The sequence below is a fragment of the Charadrius vociferus genome, unplaced genomic scaffold (assembly GCF_000708025.1).
Source record: "Charadrius vociferus isolate BGI_N301 unplaced genomic scaffold, ASM70802v2 scaffold276, whole genome shotgun sequence".
Taxonomy (NCBI): domain Eukaryota; kingdom Metazoa; phylum Chordata; class Aves; order Charadriiformes; family Charadriidae; genus Charadrius; species Charadrius vociferus.
The window spans coordinates 1,612,708-1,635,030 of NW_009649075.1; the positions used below are offsets into that span (position 1 = coordinate 1,612,708).

Genomic DNA, 22,323 nt, shown 5'->3' on the forward strand with positions numbered 1-22,323 from the left:
TGTTAACTCTGTTTCATCATACAAGCTCTTAGAACATATCTTTGTCCCTTGGGTTTTAGGTGAGAAGTCTTAAATTCTGCTACTTTTCTGGTTTCTCTTGAGTCAGGTATATAAGATAACTGCAGTCTGAATACTTTTGGATTACTCATGAATTTAATAGTCTATTTTCCCCTCCCCCTTCTCTGTCCCTTCTCTCTCCCCCTCTGTTTTTCTCTTTCCTTGCATGCCACCTGGATCTGCAGATGAAATTAGTGGGGACGGTAATATGTTTTCTAGTCTGTGTGTTACTAACGTGCGATATGCAACCTTTATATCCGTATACCGCTTAATGCACATTTCAGTAATAAATTTTATACAGATTATAATATCAAAAAGCAGTCTGCTTGGGACATTAGCCACTAAATATTGTACTTTACAGGCTGTGCAACTAACACTTTCTGCGGAACTGGAATTGAAAAAGGAGAAACTATTTCAGACACGCAGGGCTGTGGTATTGCATGCGTTTGCACTGAGAGTTCTGGCATGATGCAAAGAAGGTTTATAGGTTTGCAAGAGTGTCCGTTCGGTTTGATTGAAATGGTTGTCACAATTTTTTTGTGGTCAGCGGGTGAGATCAATGAATGTAACACGAGAGAAATGAGTCTACTGGGTGATGCTTTAAAGGTATGGTAGCATCGAAGTGCTCTGCAGACCACTACTGCTCCTTGCATTCATAGAAGCTGTACAAGATAGATTATCGTAGCTTGAATAAATAAAATATTAATCAGGTTTCAGCCACTCAAACTTCGAAGTTTAAAGACAGATTTTAATGTTTTATTTCAAAACTTTGACGTTTATTACAAAATATTCAACTTTTCCAGATTTTTAAAGTCTTTTTTTCAAAAAGATATTGACTTGCTGTCCTCTGCAGACAAGTTGGGGTTTGGTTTTGGGGTTTTTGTTAGAGAGATTTTTAGCTGTTTTTCTCAAAGATTCCGTCTGATGTTGGAAAAAAAATCAAACTGCTGCTACTGGTAGTGTATGTGTCTTTATTCTTACAAGTAGGAGGTACTAAAAGGGCATAAAAAGCAGTATGTAAAGGAAGGCGATAAGAAGAAATAGACAATGTCTTGTGGCCTTCCTGTCAGTAAAATGTAAAGGGGGTGTATAAATTCTCATCTCCTTTCTCTCCTTCAGATAAAAGTCATGTAGAGGTAATTCTACCTAAATTTTCTTTCTTTTCTTAAACATTATGATCTCGAAGGCCATTTTTTCTGTCATAAATTCCGAAATTGTATTTCAGATACTAACCCTGCAACGCTTTTTATTGGTGCTTATCATCTTTTATAAATTACGGTCTCTGATAAATGGAGGAAAAAGTCATGAAAAGGGAAATATCAAAGAGGTGGTTAAAATCCTAGGTTAGCTATTACCGATTTAATATACTGAGATATTTTTTTTTCTACTGTTTAATAAATGCACTCAGATTTAGTAAAGCTCAAATGGACTCACTTACCTGTACCACCGACACTGTCTTTGTCCAAAAGCGACCTACCTGTACGTCCATCTAGAACAATTTAGGGTTGGCCAACAGGTGAAGAGGTTCAGTGCTTGTTTTAAAATGTGCGAGAGAGCAGCAGTAACGAGCCCTATTTGTTAATACAAGTTTTACTAGGCTTATGAAAGGCCTCCAAGATAGACCATCTCCTGGAATCGCTGCTTTGTTGTGAGTGTTGAGCTCTCGAGACTGCTCTAGCACATCCTTCTTCGCAGAGCAGCCCGGAGAGCCTTGCCCAGCTGAGTTTTGCTTTAGACTCCGCGTGGGTTCTGGAATATCTCGTAGCAGACATAGTCATAGTCTTAGCAGACTTGGTAGTAGTCTCCTAGTGTGTGACTCTCATCCTGCGGTAACGGCTGCGTGGGAGAGACGTCGGTTATCTTTGTTGCAGAACACTGAGCACATCACTGTTAATACCTTGATTGAATTTTCCTCTAATTCCCAGAAACCACAGCAGACACGTATAGGAATTACTTTCTGAATTCGTATTATATATTCCTCTCCAGAGTGTTAACAAAAAATATTTGTTTCATTAATTGCATACATTTAATTTATTTGGATTGGCTACTGAAGACCCTTTCAGTTTCAGGATGGTTTTGGGCAATGTATCAAAACCATGTGAAGTGCTCTGCGATATTCTGGTAATACTTTTATTATTAATTAACTTCATTAATCTAAAATAGAGAGATGAACAAGCCGAGCCATTCATCACATTTCGTAAGCACTGTTCCACAACGCAGTATGACAAATGTTTTGGTTTTTTAAAGACCAGTGTGGCACCACTTCTAGTTTCCAGACTTTTAAAATTCTGCTCAAATACGTTTATAATGTCTTTCATTGAGCCCATTTTTTTTTAAATAGTTTAAGAACTTTCTGGTATCCTCAAATATTAGCTTTTAACAATAGTTACAGGTGTAACAACGCTTAACAAATGTTAAAAACACCTTACCACAGTATTACAAGGAAGCAGAATGATTTAACCCCATCACATCGGTGTCACACTAAGGATTTCTTTCAAATGGATGCTTATTTTTTAGATCAAACTGGGGCTTGTTTTTTACAAAAACATTAGTTTATAATGTAGGGAGAAAAAAAACATACCAGGAAAGAGATTAGTGCCTCTGGAGTTTGCTGCCTGTTTAGGATTGTGCACTGACTCTATAATTAATTGAATTTTCATTAGGTGACTCAGTTTTGCTGTGTCCTAAATAGAAATCGCCTAACAAAATTTTAAATGGCATAGAATTTCCTGATTCTGTTTTTACAAGACATGGTATATTCCTACAGGAGTTCCGAAGAAAAAGAGCTTTGATTTTATTTAAGTAGTATGAGGGTAGGATCATAAAACTGCATTTACTCACTGAAGTGTGTTGAACTTCAAAGGTTATAGGCAACCTGTAGTTCCCTAATTGTTGAATATTCCGTTTGTATGAAAATTAAGCCTCTTGTTTATGTATGTGTATGATATTTATATGAGCCTTGCTCTGGTTTCGGAGTTGGCTTGAGTTGGTTGAACTGAGGGCTGCTGCCAAAAGGGATCATCCCATCCTTCTTTCCAGTCTCACTGTGGCTTTGTCCCATTCACCATTCCGAACCCACACCTCGAGAAACGGTCAGGGAGTTGTAGGGATGTTCACATGCTCCAGGGCAGATGGGGGAAAAAAAGGGGAGTAAATCATGCCTGTCAGAGGTGGCCCAATGTGTGATCACTTGAAACCAACCCTGAAAACCACATACTGCATTTGCAATGACTCAATTTTGAGACCCTCTGTGTGCGTTTGAAGTCAGGGAGTAGAATTTAACAGCCTTGAAGTGAAAAATTATCTCACTTTTGTGGACTGGGTTTGTAAACTCCAGAGGAATTTATTTGACCATTAGAAAATGACCTACACATACTGGAAGTTCTTTAGAGCAAGAGAAGGACCTTCTGAGATGACTTAACACCATTTAAACCATTTTGAAAACAGATGATGTAAAAGTCATAGGTTTTAAACAGAGGAAGAAATACACTTATTTTTCTGAAAATTTTGAGAAACTATTGTTTTCAAACACTGTCTGTGAGATGTTGATTCTTGACAGCAAAACCGGTGGTGAGTTTCCACTAAACAAGCAAAACTGAGACTAATGCAAGAAAAATGGGTGTAAGGCCAGAGTGTGACTTAAAGATCTTTATGCTCTAGAAGGCTCTGTGGAAAATAACTCACCTTGCCACACTGACAGTAGGTAGATGCTGCCCTGGAACATCTTTACTGTCTGTTCTGCCTGTTTGACATGAAAAACAAGCAAACTATTATTCACAGTTTATTGGAAGTAAAGCAATTTAATCTGTTAATAATGTTTTCTCCTTACTGCAGTGGAATTTGCCGTTAAAAAGATTTTAAGTCAACAGTTTAGATGGCTTTCAATTACGGAGCTTGAACTTTTTTTGAATACAAATGAATCTTCCTTTTACGCCTTGTTGAATGCATCTATGTGACGTAGTATAATTGGCACTGAGGTCATTATCATACCATAAATTATGCATGAGCAAGTTTTATTCATGCTGTTGTAAATGCGTCCCAGTGATGTTGAAGTTGGGGGTTGCAACATATCAGCTTTGATAAATTGGAGATGATATTCTGGAGAATTGTTTTCATCTGCTTTTCCCGAAACTCTTCAATTCCTCCCTTTACAGAGACAGATGACTATGCAGAGATTATAGATGAAGAAGATACTTATACGATGCCATCAAGTAAGTATGGTAGTTAACCTGGGAATTTTTCTATCCAAAAGCTTCTTTGGTTTAGCAGGGACTGAATCTTATATTTCAGCCTTAAGTAATATGTGTGCAAAGAAAATATTCTTTATGATGTTTTGAAAAACTGATAGATTCAGTGTTTTTTCAAGGTCAGGTTTCGAGGCAAATAAAACCAAATTCTCTTTTGCTGCTGTCAGTGGCTTCACAGTGAAATTCCTTTTATGTCTCAAAAGGTAGATTTTTTTTTGATTGATGCTGAACACAACACTTAAAGAAAGAATGGATAAGATTTCTGTAATAGGAGCAAACAGTTCGGAAAGCTTCTGTGTATTGCTGTCTAATTGTTCTCACCCTCACTCTGTGACAGACTTGCTGCTCTCAAATTCCTTGAGAGAGGAAAGTCTTCTGTACCACATGCAATTTTGTTAAAGATGAAAGACTTTAGGAACAAAAATAAAAAGTTCTCCTGAGTCTTCATCTTTGAAGTAGAAAAAAAAAAAAAAAGATGCATTAGCCACCACCACAAGGATTTTGTCTTACAGCATATTTGAATTATAATGCGATCTTAAACTGTCGAGGTGAACTAATTTCATGTGGAGGTCTAGTATTCTGATTTTAAAAGTTGTGTCTGCAAAATTACAGTTGTATTTTGGCAGCAAAGGATTTCTCTAGAAGTATACAATCAGTTGAGAAGCAGACCTGCAAAAAGGTTGGGTTTTGTTAGTGTACGAGGTGTGGATGGTGGTAAACTGGTGCCATGTTCTGCTGAAGAACCATGAATCTGCTTAAGGATTTCTGGAGTTTACCATGTGGCAGGGATGTTTCATGACCACTTCAGTGTTTCCAGCATCGTTTCCACTGCTGTGGAAAATACTTGAAAAGCAAGAATATATGTTTTGAAAAACATATATATATGAACATAAGTATTTGAAAAGCAAGAATATATGTTTTCCAGAAATAAGCAATGTGTTTTGAATGTCTTGCAGTAAGTTACTACATGATTCTTCTAAAATAATTGCAGGATCAAAAAGTACTGTGATAATATTTTTTTTTTCTTAATGTATTAACTTTGTGTGATTTTTTTTTTTCCCTAATATTTTCGTTTAAATTCTCATGGAAGTAATTACTTGTGGGCCCAGCCCTGAATGATGCTGAACTCTTAAGTAAGCCTTCAATTCAAAGCCCATGAGATGGGCTGTTGAAGGGAAATTCATTAAGTGCTTTGCTGGATTGAAGTGGACTCAAGTGTTCAGCTCTCAAAGGACTGAGTCAGTAAAGATCACAAGAACAAACCTGTGACTTCTGCTCATGTAAACTTAAAATTGCATCAGTATATTTCTTAATATAAAAAAAAAAATGTTAAAAAATGTTTGTCCTTGTCTTGATTTTAAGAAGCTTTATCTAAGTAAGCATTTGATTTTTCTCTTAATTGCACTGCAGAAAGCTATGGAATAGATGAAGGTAACAGGAGACCCTTTACCCATCCCTGTATGCTTGCAATTTGGAATGATGTGGAATTTTTAAGTTTACTATTCACTTTCATTTAATAAACATTATTTATTTATAGTTAAACTAGTTAGCTTTGGGATTTTAAAGAGGAAAATGCAGTACTTAAAAAAAAGAAATTAAAAAGCCATTTATCCCTTTGTTATCCAGCTCTAAGTGACATTATTTCTGTAGTGTTAACAAAGTCAAAATCATCAGTCCTAAGCTGGTCGATTATATTTTTTTTCTCTCAATAATACAAGTAGAGGTGAAAACATATACTGTACATGCTTTTCTGCTATTCCTGAAATATTTTGCCATGTCTGCTAGAAATTAAATTGCAAATGAAGTGATTCAATTGCAATTGATTCAATGTTTTGCTGAAGTACTGAGCCATTTTTATCAGTAATATTCTCAGTCTATTAAACCACGAAGTTAACAAAATTGCATAAGTCCACAAAACATCTCAATTTTACTTCAGTTACACACTGATAGAAGTGTAGTGCACTCAAAATTTTGCTCTTTCATTTTATCTTTATTTGCCATGCTTTTGTTCCTGTATATTTTTCTCGCAGTTACCTCTTTAAAAATTCTCCAGGCTCGTTTGGTGGTTCCAAAATCTAAAATACCGCATAGTGGAGTTCTCTTAAACATATAAAGCGATGTGTGCTAAGGCTGTATTTAATATAACCAGTATTGCCCTAGGCTATTTGTATTGTCTTTTACTAGCTACAATTAAGAAGGATTCAATTATGTCTATTGCATTGAAATAAATAATGCATAGTGGTTCATTTAGCAAGTTAGATTTCACAATTCCTTTTTCATTGCTTTGAGTCAAACATTTGTTTAAGAGGTTTCCACTGTGCATATACAGCATTTGTCTAGGTTGGTGTGCAGCAAATGTTAATCTTAGTTATTCATATGTGAGACATTTGAGTGACTTACTTTGAGTTTTGTATCTTGTGGATTATTTCTTTGCCCTTCATCCGAAATTTGATATTTTAAGTGCATTATATTCTTATAGCCAGAGATTATGAAATTCAAAGGGAGAGAATTGAACTGGGGCGCTGCATTGGTGAAGGACAGTTTGGAGATGTACACCAAGGAGTTTACATGAGTCCGGTAAGCCTCACTTCCAAAATAAAAATGAACAAACAATAAAACCTTTCTAGTTAAAAAATACCAAAAAAAAAAGTATTCTTTAGACGCCTTGGTCTGAGTCTTCCAGAACAAATAAAAATCGACTTTGTGATTTATTTTTCAGCATAATCAGCATGTAGAGAATATACCCCATGTTTCAGATAAGTATAAAACTAGCTCCCGAGTAGTTTCGCTGCTCCTGTATCCCCATTTCTTACAGCTTGGGAAAGGAATCAAAAGAGCCAAATAAATTATTCAGGACTGTACCAAAGCCACTGGCTGAGTCGGAATTAGCAGTCATTGCTTTTAACCCCAACCACACACTTTATTCTTTATTTTGAGCTTGTCCAGGCGTGGTACGCACGCGTCCCTTTGGCCGTGCTCCCTACTGAGCGTTCAGTGCTTTAAAACCTTTTCCAAAGTTTAAAACAGTATTTATGGGTGTTCAGCCTGTTTTAGGTTCAACGTTCAGTGCAGAAGCTGCCAAGTGTGTCAGAATCAGTTAATCGAACTTCTGTGCTGACATACAGAGAAGACATTTTAGTCTGTTACGCTGGAAGGGCAGTAGCCTACAACAGAGCGACAATAACATTAAACAAATGCATCTGTTTCTCCAGTGATCATCTCACCAGATCTCTCACAAAGAAGGTTGTATGTCAATAAAGTTACTACTTTTTCCTGAAAGAAAAGTGGCAGAATACTTGGGCACTAATCCAGCAAAACCCCAATGCACAAAAGTCACCGCGGTGAAACCGGTGAGGTTGGCGGGACGTGTGTAATTTAAACTGGTGCTTACGTGGTTTTGTAGCCTGCAGCTAGAAAAATTAAGATTGCAATTTAAATGGATGAAAAATTAAGTTTGGGGGGAAAAGCAAGAGAAAGCTGGAAAATTATTTAATTTCAACCAATGGTGAGCTTATAATAAACTAATTCTGCAAGTGTGAAATGAAGATTTATTTCCCATTTGAAGAAATTAAGTGTCTGGATTTTCGATAGAACAAGTAATAATTCATGTGGACAGCAATCTAGTTCTAACTTCAGAAATGGTGTTTCGTAGAAACAGCTGGTTACGGTGCTGGGCTCAGTGGATTAAATAAATAAATCTTTAATGCAATATTTAAGTAAATAAATAGGGATAAATGTTATCTATTTCAGACAAGTTTGAAGTCTGCTCTGATACCTTCATTTAGAAAAGCAGATCTGATATACTTTACGTTAAGGGAGATTCTTATTTTTCATTTAATTCTGTCCAAGTTAATGGGAGTACTTGAGGAGTAATGTTCACTGAACTCGGGGCACAGCGGATAAGTCTGGTGCTTTGTAAAACCAATTAAAAACCCCTTTTCTTAGGGACTGTTGTTTTGAAAACGCTGTCTCTCTCCTTTCTTTTTCTTGAATTGGAAAACAGATTTTACTCAGTCATCCTGTGTCTAGTATGAGTTTTTTAAATGGCAACCTGCTGATTACTTTTATTGATAAAATTTTATTACTGTAAGACACCTGAATATGTGAAGGGAAAACCGAAAGGTATTCTCATTAAATTTTAATGTACGAGTGACAAAGTGTAACTTACACTTTTGGAAGAAGTCTTACAACAGATAAAAGATTAGTTACGATGACATGATAGCATTTCCATCCTTGTGTATATTCAGCTCGCTTGCAAAGGTACAGGGAAGATTTCTGACCCCTTGTTCTGCAAGCTCAAATTTGAATCTGAAAAATCTCATTTATCCCTCTTCATTGCACTTGTAAAGTTCTTCTTCTAGTGACAGTGCAGCATCTACCTCCTCTCAAATGCTGCTTACTACTAGTTATTCCCGAAATAACCAGTCTGTATTTATAGGATACTGAATGGAAAATGTATATATGCATATCGGACCCTGTTGCTCAGATGTAAGCAACTCAAATAATACTGTCTTTAAAAGCTGATTTAATGTGGGATTAATCCAAAGTGTCATTTAGAGTAGTGTTTGCTGCTCAGTACGCAAAGTGTTGCCAGTCTGATACATCCTCACTGTTTTGTCTCCTTATCCAAAACTAAAATATCAGCAAAACCCCGATATCAGGCCTTTTCCTTATATTTATTTTGCGAGGCTTTGCTGGTTGCAGGCGCTGAAACTCTTCCTTCGGATGATAATGTTGGTTATGAGATGTTTCAAAAACTTTATCGGTAACAGCAGGAGAGGCATTGGTCTTGCTGGCCTCCAGGGCTGTCAGCCAGTGCTGATTATTGATTCCTGATTTCAAAAGGGAATAAAATCATCTTCATTTACCCCCAGTTTTTCAGTCAGTTTACGGGCATGTTTATGTATGAGAGAAGGCTTTAATCAATATTTTCCTGCAACGTCTTGGAAGACCTGTGATGTAACTTTAAAAATAGACACATAAGCCTGAAAAATATAAAACTTACTCTAATTCTGATAATGTTTGTCTGTAAAAGTAGATTTAAAATAGAGCAAGCATAGAACATAACTCTGTGTTACAGAAGAACACACCTTCAGCTCTCACTGGCCTTAAAAACTAGGTGAGGACATACATTATCCCTGTAGCCTTTCAGGGAAAGGTTCGCTTGTAATCTTTCCATTGAACAATGCACAGTTCCCAATTCCCAGTTGGAAGGAAGGCATGCTAGTCCTTGAGCGGGCCCATACCTAATGCAGAAGCTTAATTTTAAAACACTTCAGCTGCTTTCAACCCATTAAGAACTTGTATGAGTGACATCTGAGCACCATGTATTACTGTGGGGATACGCTATGTTGTACAAATGCCGTTTTCTGTCTAAGTTGTGGTGTTCTGAATAGTAGTGAAGCTCGAACACCTAAAGCTGCTTTTTGGGAGAAAAATGCCTGCGGTTTCTCTGCGCTGTCTGTAACTTATGGAAAGGGTATTCGAAGAATACACCAAAGCAAGAGAAGATGAAAGATGCCGCCTGAGCTGAGAGGCCTCCTTTGGGCTGTCTCGGTGTTTCTCATTTTTCAGTATTCAGGGGATAAGCAATCAGCTGGTAAAATCTGTTTCTGATTTTGAATACATGTGTTCTGCTTAACTCTGTTTTAAGCCCTTGATACAACAGATTGTGAAGCTAATATGTAAAATTTTTTACTTGCCTTTGTAGTTTGAGTTCAAAATTACAGCCAGTCTTCGCCCTGGAAGAGCCACAAAAAGTCTTTTATTTGGCTTTCCAGGTTGCTCGCTTGCATAAGCCAAGTGTGGTTTTTAGGCATATATCTACTTGTTTCCTCTGCTTTTGCTAAATATTGTCAAGCGTTTACCATCCTCAATAACACAAAAACTTTACAGTGCTGTTCAGCTAAACTTACTATCTTTTGTCATAATTTTTGTACAGTTTAACAGTTTAAAACAGATTAAATATTTTCTAGGCACATCAGGTGTAAATGTTGTACACGTAAATGTGTAATTTCCCCATGTAAATGTGTCTCGATTATAATAATACTTCAAATTGAAGCTTTCAAGATGTAATTTCCTAACTAAAGATATTTTAGTTAATAGTAATTTTCTCTGAAGCGGTTTTGCTCGAATTTTAACGGGCTTGGCATTTGGTGGGCTGTATTTATTTGGTGGGCTGTATTTCACTTATTTCTCAATAATGTCTTTCAGGAAAATCCATCGATGGCTGTTGCAATCAAAACATGTAAAAACTGCACCTCAGACAGCGTTAGAGAAAAATTCTTACAAGAAGCCTGTGAGTATTAAAATACTTCTTTTGGGGTAGCTTCTGTGACTGGTCCTTGCAAAGACTGCAGCCATCTGGGCCAGAAACTTCTGCTACTGATGTAAATCTTGTTGTTAATGTATAGCATGACCTTTTTCTCTTCTGCAATATGTGCCGGAAAGACTGCTTTACATTCTCCCATTGCCCACGTATACGACTGTATGTGAGGGGTTTGATTTTTCTGAATTGAACAGTGATATCTGACTCCTGTAAGGCTTCAGAAACAAGTTTTGGAATATTAGAGATCTGATCCTCTATTTCCTTCTTTCTCCTTAATGAATTAAAAAAACCCGCAGCATTTGTTTCAGTTTATTGCTTTAGAAGGTCAGGTGGTTGTCTTTGTTAACAAAGTTGCTAAAATTGTTATGTCTAAAAGAGATCTGTTTTGAAAAGTCAGAGTTAAAAATTATGATAGAATAAACCAATTTTCTAAGTAATTGCCCACAAATACTGCATTCCCCAAATGATACATTTCATACATGGAGGAAGGTTTTTTGTTGAGATGAATACTAACGGAAAACTTCTATAAGAATGCTACAGTTACTGATTTCTCTGCTGTTTGGTTTTGTAAGCAGATTAAGACACGAGACTGAGGCCTTAATTTTTGCCTATTATCCTCTGCTTTTGTGTATCTGTAAATCTTGTAAAGGTATTGTATTATATCAATAAATTATTTGGTTATGGCCAGGTGTTACAATATACTTTTATTCACTATTCCTTTGTTCGAGGATTTTTTTTCTAGTTTTTCAGAAACTCTTGTGTTCATAGCTAATGGCTTCTTATTTTTGGATGTCAGATTTTTCTTAAATTGCTATAATTTTTTCCATTACATTTCTAGCTGTTGGAAAAGTATATACCATTGCTTATAGTAATAACTTAGCAGTCAAAGGTAGGCTGCTGTCTCTTAACAATGTAGAAAATAATTGCTCATTGAATGCTCCTTATTATGCTTTGAGCTTGACAGATTAGGAAATGCCAACGTAGTAGACAGATAAATAGTGCTTTTCAATTTTGATTTAATAGTTTTGCCATTTCTTCTTTCTTTTTTTTTCATTCTAATTCCCATCTGTTACCTTCCTCTTGTTTGCGTTCAAATTGCAAACTCTTTCAGAAGATACTGACTTCTGGTTTTTAGGAGCACTCTTGAAAAGGCGCAAATACAAAATCTGGAGAGGCAGAGTTGGCTATTTCACTTAATTAAGAAATTTATATTAGGAATATGAAAATATACTTGGGTTTTAGTTGTTTGCTCGTGGTGGAGTGTTCAATGCTGAAAAGATTCAGTATTTTTTCTTGCAAGGAGGAACATCTCAGAGTAAAAAAGTAGATGAAAAAAAATGTTTTTACGAGCAGCACCTGTCTCTTCATTCCTACCTGCTTTTGCATGGCAGTGTATTACTATTAATGCATTTGTATGTGCTAAAATACAAACCACCTGATTTTCGTTGATTTTCCACTGGCTTGTTGGTAAATCGCTTCTTTCTGCAAGTAGTTTTTTCCTCTTGCCTCTAGAAGCTGGATGACAAAACGATATAATAACTGTACTACCTTTCTGAATTTGTGAGTTTGTCAGCTAACATTGATTGAATTAATTTCTGGGAAGTACTTTCCAACAATGGAGTGTTTTATGTTTAAAACTGGTAAGACAATATGATATAAACTATTTGTGTTATTTGCCTTTCTGTTGCTTTCCCTTTCTGTGGCTTTGATAATTAAAACTGTATTCATTCTTCATTTTTATATCAGTGAATAAGCATTTCCATGTTATAAAACATTGTGAATTGCATTGAGTTAGATTAGCACAAGAGAACCCTAAAGCTAAATAATTGGGGTTCGTTTGGAATATACACTGCACTTACCGAGATTTTAATACTGACATTGGGTTCAAATAAACTAATTTAGTGATGCATACTTTTTCAAGGTGTCATAAATACCTTCTTTCTCTGAAATTGTGTTTACTTCAAAAAAAAAAAAGAAGAGGGGAATTGAATGATTTAGGAATCTAGCTTCAATTCTGTGTAGTATTTCAGCATTTGTTATTGCCCATTTGACGTTTCACCACATTATTTATTCCTTTTTATTAATGCCTTAAGCTGTGTCATTGATAGGGATGTTTGTCTTACTGATTATTTTTTTTCTGTATTATTCATAAAACATTAATATTTTAAAGAATATGCTATCTTAATTTTGCCCATATAAGTTTATTTGCAGGAAAATATGTTATTGAACTATTATAACACTAGGTCTTATAAACATCATTGTCCAAGGATTTTTCTAGGGATTTGTGGTGTTGCAAGATGCGTTGGTTATACGGCTGCTGTGTACCAGTGTACAGAAGCAGAATTTAGAGCTCATCAGAATAAGAATCCAAAACCACCTGCTGGTTCTGGCTTGTGATTCATTAAAAGCCATGAGGTAGCGGGTTTTATTCTTGTTCAATATAAGGTGAACTGAAACAGACTTTCCAGTTTGGTAATTACCATGTATTTCTTGATGCTACAAACTGTAAATGTGCAAAAGATACTACTTTATGATTAAATTAACGATACCTGTCAAGATTAAATTAAGGATGCTTGTCATGCCTATGTTGGAAGAGAAAAACTTAATCAGAGAACTGATGTTTCATTTAACCTATCAAACACGCATCCCCAAAACATTAATAAGCACGGCGAGCAGCTCCAGTGCCAGCACGATCCGAAGCGGAGCGGAGGATCATGGTGTACAGGGGGTTTTCCTGAACCGGGACAACTTCAGGGTGGTGGGGAGAGCTGCCAAGAGCTGGCAACTGTCACGAGAGTGGCTAACGAGGCCTGGACAGGGCCAGGAGTGGCCATGGCTGATGCCTGCACCTGTAGAAGGCAGTCCCTAGGGAGCACTAGTGACAAGGGTGGGCAAACAGGGCATGACATGGCAGTTTGCCTGGAAGGGTGCACAGGGAGGTTGGCCTCCAGCAAATGGGCTGCTTTCTTCTGGGAGCCAGACAGAGGCAGCCTCCTGTGGAAACAAAATGGTTTCCACCCACTGCAACTGCAAATCTGTGACTGAAACGCAGGTGGAAGTGATAAAACCTCCCTTTGTAGACACCTACACCCAGACTGACCCCCTAAGAGCTGAGAGAGCTGCCCAAACCCAAGGTTGCATGGAACTCCAGAACCTGGAAGTCCCCCTAGGGTCCAAAGGCAGAGGTGGATGTCATGGGTGCAAGTGTGCCTAGCTGGAGGAACTCTTCAAGCAAGTGGCCATGTTACAAGAGGACCTTAACAGGCAGCGCAGACTCCAGGCGTCGGAGCAAGAGATCAATGCGTGGTATTGTGCGCTGTCACAAGCTGAGCGACAGCCCGGCCTTCAGACTTTGGGAAGGGAATGTGAGCTTGCTTCCAACCCCGAGGTGACAGACTCAACAAACTCAGGAACCAAAGGAGACTGGACTCTCAACTCTGCTCAGGGCAGGAGAAGGAATTTTCTTCTTCCCCCTGAAGTGCCCCTACGTAACAGGTAAAATGCCCTGGGACTGGAGAATGAAGGCAAGACCCAGGAAAGGCCAACTATGCAAAGTTGGTCCAAGCATCCACGTACATTAGAACCGGTGCCAGCAGAAAAGTATGTAGGGGGTTAGTAATTGGAGACTTCTTGCTGAGAGGCACACAAGTGCCCGTTTGTTGCCCAGACAGTGTCTCTAGAGAAGTTTGCTGCCTGCTGGGAGCTCACATCGATGATGTTATGAAGAGGTTGCTGAGCCTGGTAAAGCCGTGGACTATCACCCGTTCCTACTATTCCAAATAGGGTCAAATGATGCTGCAACGGGACAACTCAGAAATACCAAAAGAAACTTTATGTTCCCTCAGAACAGTGTTAAAGAGATTGGGAGCACAGGTGGTATTCTCCTCTATCCTCCCAGTCAGAGAAGGGACTTTGAGAAAAAGGTGACAAATTGAACAGGTGAATGACTGGCTGTGTAGCTGATGCTGTGCTGAAGGTCTCAGCTTCTACGATCTTTGGCGTACCTTTGAGAAACCAGGCCTGTTGACAGCTGATGAGGGTCAACTGACCAAGTCGGGCAAGAGTGTCCTGAGCAAAAAGCTGGCTGGACTTACAAACAGAACTCTGAACTAGATTTAGTGGGGGAAGGGGATGATGTTCTAAGCACTTGAGAAGAAGCATTAAGGAAGCAACAGGGAAAGACTGCTGAATTGCCTCAAGGGAATTAGGGTGAGCACCTCTAAAAAGTGAGTGTGGCTTATAGCCCAGCTGAAGTGTCTCTATGCCAATGCACGGAGCATGGGAAGCAAACAGGAGGAGCTGGTAGCCACTGCTTGGATGGAAGACTACAACCTGATTGCTATTACATAAACTTGGTGGGCTGCATCACACAATTCAGTGCTGTGATTAACAGCTATAAACTATTCAGAAGGGACAGGTGAGGAAGGAGAAATGGGAGAGTTGCCCTCTATGCCAAAAATGGGATTGATTGCACAGAGCTATCTTTGAAGAACAGCAATGTGCAGGTTGAGAGCTTATGGGTGTAAATTGGACACCAGGCCAACAGAGGAGACTTTGTGGTTGGTATCTACTATAAGCCACCTGATCAAGAAGAGGAGGTTGATGAAGAGTTCTTTCTTCAGCTGCAGGAAGCATCATGCTTACAGGCCCTGATCCTGATTGGGGACTTCAACCACCCGGACATCAGCTGGAAAAGCAACACAGTGAACTGCAAGCAGTCCAGGAAACTACTGGAGTGCATTGAGGACAACTTCCTAGTACAGGTGATGGAGAGCCCAACCAGAGGAGAACCACTGCTGGACCTGTTGCTCATTAATGCGGAAGAATTTACCAGAGGAGTCAAGATTAGAGGAAGCCTGGGCTGCAGTGATCGTGCCCGAGTGCAGTTCTCAATCTTAGAATCATAGAATCGTCTAGGTTGGAAAAGACCTTTTAAGATCATCAGGTCCAACCATCAACCTAATACTGCCAAGTCCACCACTAAACCATGTCCCTAAGCGCCATGTCTACATGTCTCTAAAATACCTCCAGGGATGGTCGCTCAACCACTTCACTGGGCAGCCTGTTCCAATACTTGATAACCCTTTCAGTGAAGACATTTTTCCTCATAGCCAATCTAAACTTCCCTTGGCGTAATTTGAGGCTGTTTCCTCTCATCCTATGGCTTGTTACTTGGGAGAAGAGGCTGACCCCCACCTGGCTACAACCTCCTTTCAGGTAGCTGTAGAGAGCCATTAAGGTCTCCCCTCAGCCTCCTTTTCCCCAGGCTGAACAACCCCAGTTCCCTCAGCCCCTCCTCATAACACTTGTGCTCCAGACCCTTCACCAGTATTATTTAACATCTTGGCAACATGGACAGTGGAATTGAGTGCAGCCTCAGCGAGTTTGCAGATTACACCAAGCTGAGTGGTGTGGTTGATACTCTATAGAGGGAAGGGATGCCATCCAGAGGGACCTTGGCAGGCTTGAGTAGTGGGCCTGTGTGAACCTCAGGAAGTTCAACAAGGCCAAGTGCAAGGTCCTGCACATGGGTCGGGGCAATCCCATGCACAAATACAGGCTGGGTGGAGAATGGATTGAGAGCAGCCCTGAGGAGAAGGGCTGGGTGATTAAAAACTGAATATGAGCCAGCAATGTGCAGTCACAGCCTAGAAGGCCAACCACATCCTGGGCTGCATCCCCAGCAGCGTGGCCAGCAGGGTGAGGGAGGGGATTCTGCCCCTCTACTCTGCTCTCATGAGACCCCGCCTGGAGTACTGTGTCCATTTCTGGGGCCCTCATCACAAGGACACGGACCAGTTGGAGCGAGTCCAGAGGAGGCCACGAAGCTGATCAGAGGGCTGGAGCCCCTCTGCTGTGAGGACAGGCTGAGAGAGTTGGGGTTGTTCAGCCTGGAGAAGAGAGCGCTCCGGTGAGACCTTGTGGTCTTTCAATATAGAAAGGGGGCTTATGAGAAAGGCAGAGGGAGACTTTTTACCAAAGGTTGTAGTGGCAGGACAAGAGGTAATGGTTTTAAATTGAAAAAGGGTAGATTTAGATTAGATATTAGGAAGAAATTCTCTTGAGGGTGGTGAGGCGCTGGAACAGGTTGCCCAGAGAAGCTGTGGATGCCCCATCCCTGGAGGTGTTCAAGGCCAAGTAGGACAGGGCTTTGAGCAACCTGGTCTGGTGGGAGGTGTCCCTGCCCATGGCAGGGGGGTTGGAACAAGATGATCATTAAGGTCCCTTCCAACCTAGACCATTCTATGATTTGTATGTCTTATTGCATAAAATACACTGTGACTTCACTGCTGAGACTGAAAAGTTAATTAAGTCCATCGAAAAGAAAATGAGATGTGAACGTAGTGATTAAATGAGATTTTTGTCCATGCCATAAATTGACACGCATTTTTCCCAGACATTAAACGTACTTCTTTCTCCTTCCTCTTCTTCCAATAGAAAGACATAGGTTCATTGGTCATGCACTGGACTGGTAGGTCATTCCGTTAACTTATGTTATGCTCAACCAGCGCAGAAGAGCTGGAGAACCTGACTTGACTTGCACCTTCCACAGCAGTTTACCAAAGCAAGCAGTGCTTCGTACTGCCCGCAGAACCTTAAATGACCAGACATTATTGCTTCCAAGCAGTTGTTTCGAGTCCTGCAGAACTGTGATTGGAGTTTCTGGTTATAGACTAAACGCTTCTTTAACCAACTTGTTTATTTTTATTTTAAAAAAAAGGGTTTATGTAACGCACCGACTTGTTTCTTTTCCTTTTAGTAACCATGCGTCAGTTTGATCATCCTCACATTGTGAAGCTCATTGGAGTTATTACAGAAAACCCAGTTTGGATAATCATGGAGCTCTGTACACTTGGAGAGGTATGAGAAATCCTCGTGCAACTTTGGTCTTCTCTCTTTAAGCTCACAGATAGCTTTCCGAAAGACTAAAAAAATCACTCTCAGTACTAACACAAAGGCACTCTCCCCAAACGTGATATCACACTTACTTGTAGAATTACGGACTCAGAAACAGGAGTGGCATAATTTGACCTGACTCCTCCACTGCGGGAACTGCATCAGCTCATACCAAAGTGATTTAATCATAGTTTTCGGGGAACTTCAGTTGCTGTTCCAGAGTCAGAGCATGACCTGGGTCAAGATGATGATAATGCAATATCATTTCAACAGCATTTGCAAACATACCTTCTAGAAGTGAAATTATGTGGCACATCTTTTATTCTTCTTGAGTAATACTGCGTATTCCCTTGGAACACTGGTTTCTTTTTTCCTGTACAGTCTCTGCAGCAGAGACCCAAGATAAGATGACTTTCCTCATTATTATGTCTTTTGGATCAGTGGCGTAAAAAAAGCTACCTCTCGGGTTTTATAATCAGTTTGTTTTCTTTGAGCTACGTGTTTCTTAAAACGTAAGCTGCAGTAATATTCATTGCATTGTAAGGTAGTCGTTGTAATTATCAAACTGTATGTTGTCCAAGAAAAAAAAAAAAGGCAGAAAAGTCTGTAGTGAAAAAGTAATTTTCTGCCAAAAAATGACAGATTTCCTTTCCAGTGCCCAAATCACTTTTCAAAGCCTTGTTTTAATTTAGAAGGAGGCTCTAGTGCTACCTTCCACTAGGTCTTAACTGCCTTATACTAGGAATATAGGCTATTTATTTATTTAAGTTAATTTACATTTATATTGGCCATGCTGAGCTAAATACAGGGTGGATTTTTTTTTTTTCAGCAAATGTAGGTTAAAAGCAACGCTTCCAAAACAATGCTGATCTAATCGGTGTTCAGATTGGCCATGTACTGTTTGGTTCTGAAATTATTTAGGCCAAAAACGTGTGCAGTTCTCAAGGGACAAATGCATAAAAAAAACCATGCTGAAAGAGCAGCAGCATTTGCTCTCAGTCTTCACAAGGAGCCTGAAAGCAATGCGCAATGCTTTTATTTTTTTTTTTTGGCTCACAGTTTTCATGTAGAAAAAAATGCTTGAATTTAACTCAGTCAAAAGTTCTTCATGGCAAGTGATTTTCTTTTCTCATCCAGTCTTAAGGAAAGATATCCATTGATACTCGCGTCAGCTTTACAATTCGACATGTGCCTTGTTCAAATGCGTTACTTTTTTGTCCTAACTTCTTTCCTCTTTTTCCTTCCTGGTGCAAAAAGTTGAGATCGTTTTTGCAAGTGAGAAAATACAGCTTGGATCTGGCCTCTCTGATACTCTACGCTTACCAGCTTAGCACAGCACTTGCCTACTTAGAGAGCAAAAGATTTGTACATAGGTAAGATTTCATACGTATATGTGTGTACGCGTATATTTTCATACGTAACTACTTGAAATTTTAGGGAATACGAGGTGTCTTAGATTATCAGATTTTTGGCTGGCAGTATCCTGGCTGTTAGATACATTTACTCAAGTGAAGACAAAACGCTTACAACACATAGTTGGATTCTCTGAAGCCTTCCTTTGATGTTTCTTGTACTTGACTTAGGATGAGTGTGTAGCAGCAATACTTGGAAACTCCTAAAATCCACTGACCTGTTTTATGTCAGTCTCCATATTAGTATGGCAATTTTTTTCAGACCAAAACGACACCCTTTTCAAGAGTGACACCTGCTGGTCCACTCCGAGATTGACTCGGACATAGTGCCGGATTTTAATCAGAATAGATTTCAGCTGAATTGTTGCTTTGTGGTAACAATATTTTTGAAAGCTGCGAGTCAACTGCAATCTTCCAAATGCAGAAAAGCAAAACAAGGGGGAGCCCTCTTCTTAAGTAAAGAACGGAGAAAAACAGATATTTATAAAATACAAGTACTTGCTTAACCAGAAAGTGAATCTAAATTTCCTTCTAGGTGTGTTTTGAATTTTATTCCCTTGAATCTGAACATGAGCTTTCTGAGGAGAAGAGACTGGCTTTAGGCTCTAATTGTGTGCGATTAAAAGTTCGCAGCACTCCATTTGTCATGTACCATTTCATTTTGAACTTGAGCATTTTATTTGTGTCTAAATACTTATGTTCAAATTCTCTGTGTTGTATATATTGTGCATACGCACACGTATATGTAAGTATTAGGGATGTATGTATACATAGAGATATATAGAAAAACATTGTAAATAACAGACATTTACAATTGTTACAAATACTTGAATTTTGGCCAGGTAGCTGTTTACTCTAACTCTAGCAATAAAATTCCAAAATACAACTTAATTATACTGTACTGAAATGGGAGAAAGTAGCACCGCTCAGGTTGCTGTACTTTCTTCACTGCTCAGCGCTAAATCTGTCAATGCTTAGTCAGGCCTGAAATCCAGAACCAACAGACACATAAGGCAGGCTGTCTCACCTGGGAAACTGCAAGAGAAAAATGCCCAAGTCTTTCCATCACCCCTGTGGCATCACTAAAAACTGAACTCCTTATTAGGAAGCCTCTTACAGGACTGAGATCTTAAACCGGTTCCTTATCTTTGCAGGGTCAGGAGGCAGATTTTCTTCTTTCCATCAATTCTAGTTGCTAAAAATTTTTAGCCTGTGATTTTTAAATAGATGAAGAATAAAACTTTTTCCTCTGGCATTGGCATCAACGGTTATAGTTTTAGACAACAGCTATTACTCATAAGGATCAAATGTACTGCAGCATTTCTGCAAGCTTCTCAGAATCAGGAGACAAATATGAAGCCATCTTTTTCTGTACGTGCACACCCAAAGCTTGACTAGAAAAATAATTCAGTCCTTTGAAAGGCATTTGATATTTCTGGGTCTTAATATTTTTTTTTTTTCAAATTACATTTCACCGCTTTAAGTTTTTAAATGACTAGAAATAACATCTGCTCTCTTTGGCAGGGATATTGCTGCTAGAAACGTGCTGGTATCTGCCACTGACTGTGTGAAATTAGGTGACTTTGGTTTATCCCGATACATGGAAGACAGTACTTACTATAAAGGTAAGTTGACACTCTGGATCCTTCTTGCAGGCCCGTTAGAACGCAGTTGCTTCACACAATAGTGACTTTGTTGTCAAAAGGAATTAACCAGATTTTCTTGGTCTAGATGTTGTACGTGTATAAAAAGGCAAGCTATTCAACAATTTAATAGATGGCAGTAAATTCCTACACGTATGCTTAAGAAGAAGAATCACAAGTTCTGATTTTAGTTGAAAAAGTAGGAAAATCACGTGTAGGTAAAATTCCACTTTTTAGGACGAGCTTATAGTGCTTTCTTCATCTTTAGAAGATTTTCCACAGTTGAGGCTTGTTTGAGATAATACTCATATTCATGGCATAATAATAGGTAGCCTACAATGAGTTCAAGATTACTTACAGATAAATTTTGAATTTGTGCTGTCATTTTGTGCTGCATACTTCACATGCCACTGGACTAGGAGGTTCGGTACAAAAAAGTCTTTGAAGCCTACTTTTTCCCCCCATTTTGGATGGAATACTGATCTGAAGTGACTTAAGCAGCTGTGAGATGTCCAGCAGTGCCTGATAGATGCGACATACAGCAGAAGAATAGAGATTGCATGTAGGGTACCAAACAGCCGCATTTTATATCTGGTGTATATTATGAAACCGTGTATTCATAAATCTAATCTTCAATATATTTCTAGTTTCAGTCATATATTTTAAAATACCCTTTATCTGTCCCCTTACGCTCTGTTATGTTTCCTTGTTTTATTTGTCTCGTATCACTGTGAGATACATACGGTCATTTTAACTGCTGAGAGGAGAGGGGGAATACTTTTGACATGACCGTTTTTTGTTGTGCTCTTGAGGTTTGTTGTTGGGAGCTTTATTGGGAGGTTTGGGGGATTATTTTGCTTATGTTGCTTCTTTTTTCTGTTTTATGTCAGGCCAAACAACCTGCCCTTTTTTTATGAATCATGTAAAAACACCTACTCCCTTGCTGAGATTTTGCGACCATTTCAGATTTGGTGCCAGTACCTGCTTAGCCACAATAGTTGCATCTTGAAATAAGAATAAACTGAAAACTTGAAGGAGCTCAATCAGTCTGAATATTTAGGCGCAGTGCTGCTCTTCTCTCTGTCTAGCGGAACAAAATCTGTGTTTGAGCTCAGTAGTAGGGCTAAAAGCTCGCCTTGTCTTGCATTCCCTGTAGCTTCCAAAGGAAAATTACCTATCAAATGGATGGCTCCAGAGTCAATCAATTTCCGACGGTTTACCTCAGCGAGCGACGTGTGGATGTTTGGTGAGTGAATACCAAATGGTGAGGTTTCCTAAGTGTCTTGGTGGAGAAGTTTGATGTTTCACTTTAACTGCTTGTAAATGAATAATTTCCAGATATTTGGCACGAGGTTTACTGTTCTGTCTGAAAGTCCGGTTTCTTCCAGCACATTTTCCATCTCTGTATTTTTCTTCCCTTTTTCTACTCGGTAAGCCTAAAGTTTCTTGTGCCTTTTCTCCTCTAGTAAGAAGCAGACGAAGATGAAGGTACAAGGAAATTAGGTCATAGTCATAATGGAGATGATATTTTTTACTGTTGTTTTTCCCTCTGATTTCGTTTTGTTATACTATTGTTGTTTCTGTTTCTATTTTATATTTTCACTTCTTTTATGGTTTTATGCCCGCTTTCTTGCTTAGTACATAGATCAGCTTACATGATGTCCTGCTTCCAGATCTTTAATGCTAAATTCCCACTTACTTTATCTGTCATAGCTCCTGCTAGCTTACCAAATATGACC

General features: G+C 38.8%; 1 protein-coding gene across 2 annotated transcripts in view; it reads left to right on the forward strand.

Annotated features, from left to right (window-relative positions):
- Window positions 1-22,323, forward strand: part of PTK2 (protein tyrosine kinase 2) — a 160,335-nt gene that overhangs the window by 101,394 nt on the left and 36,618 nt on the right. For both annotated transcript variants that reach the window (XM_009888170.1, XM_009888171.1), the window contains 7 exons: window positions 4,212-4,268; window positions 6,784-6,881; window positions 10,518-10,602; window positions 17,393-17,493; window positions 18,787-18,902; window positions 20,466-20,566; window positions 21,741-21,830. In XM_009888170.1, the coding sequence (XP_009886472.1) occupies window positions 4,212-4,268; window positions 6,784-6,881; window positions 10,518-10,602; window positions 17,393-17,493; window positions 18,787-18,902; window positions 20,466-20,566; window positions 21,741-21,830 (648 nt within the window). The remainder of the gene's footprint in view (window positions 1-4,211; window positions 4,269-6,783; window positions 6,882-10,517; window positions 10,603-17,392; window positions 17,494-18,786; window positions 18,903-20,465; window positions 20,567-21,740; window positions 21,831-22,323) is intronic.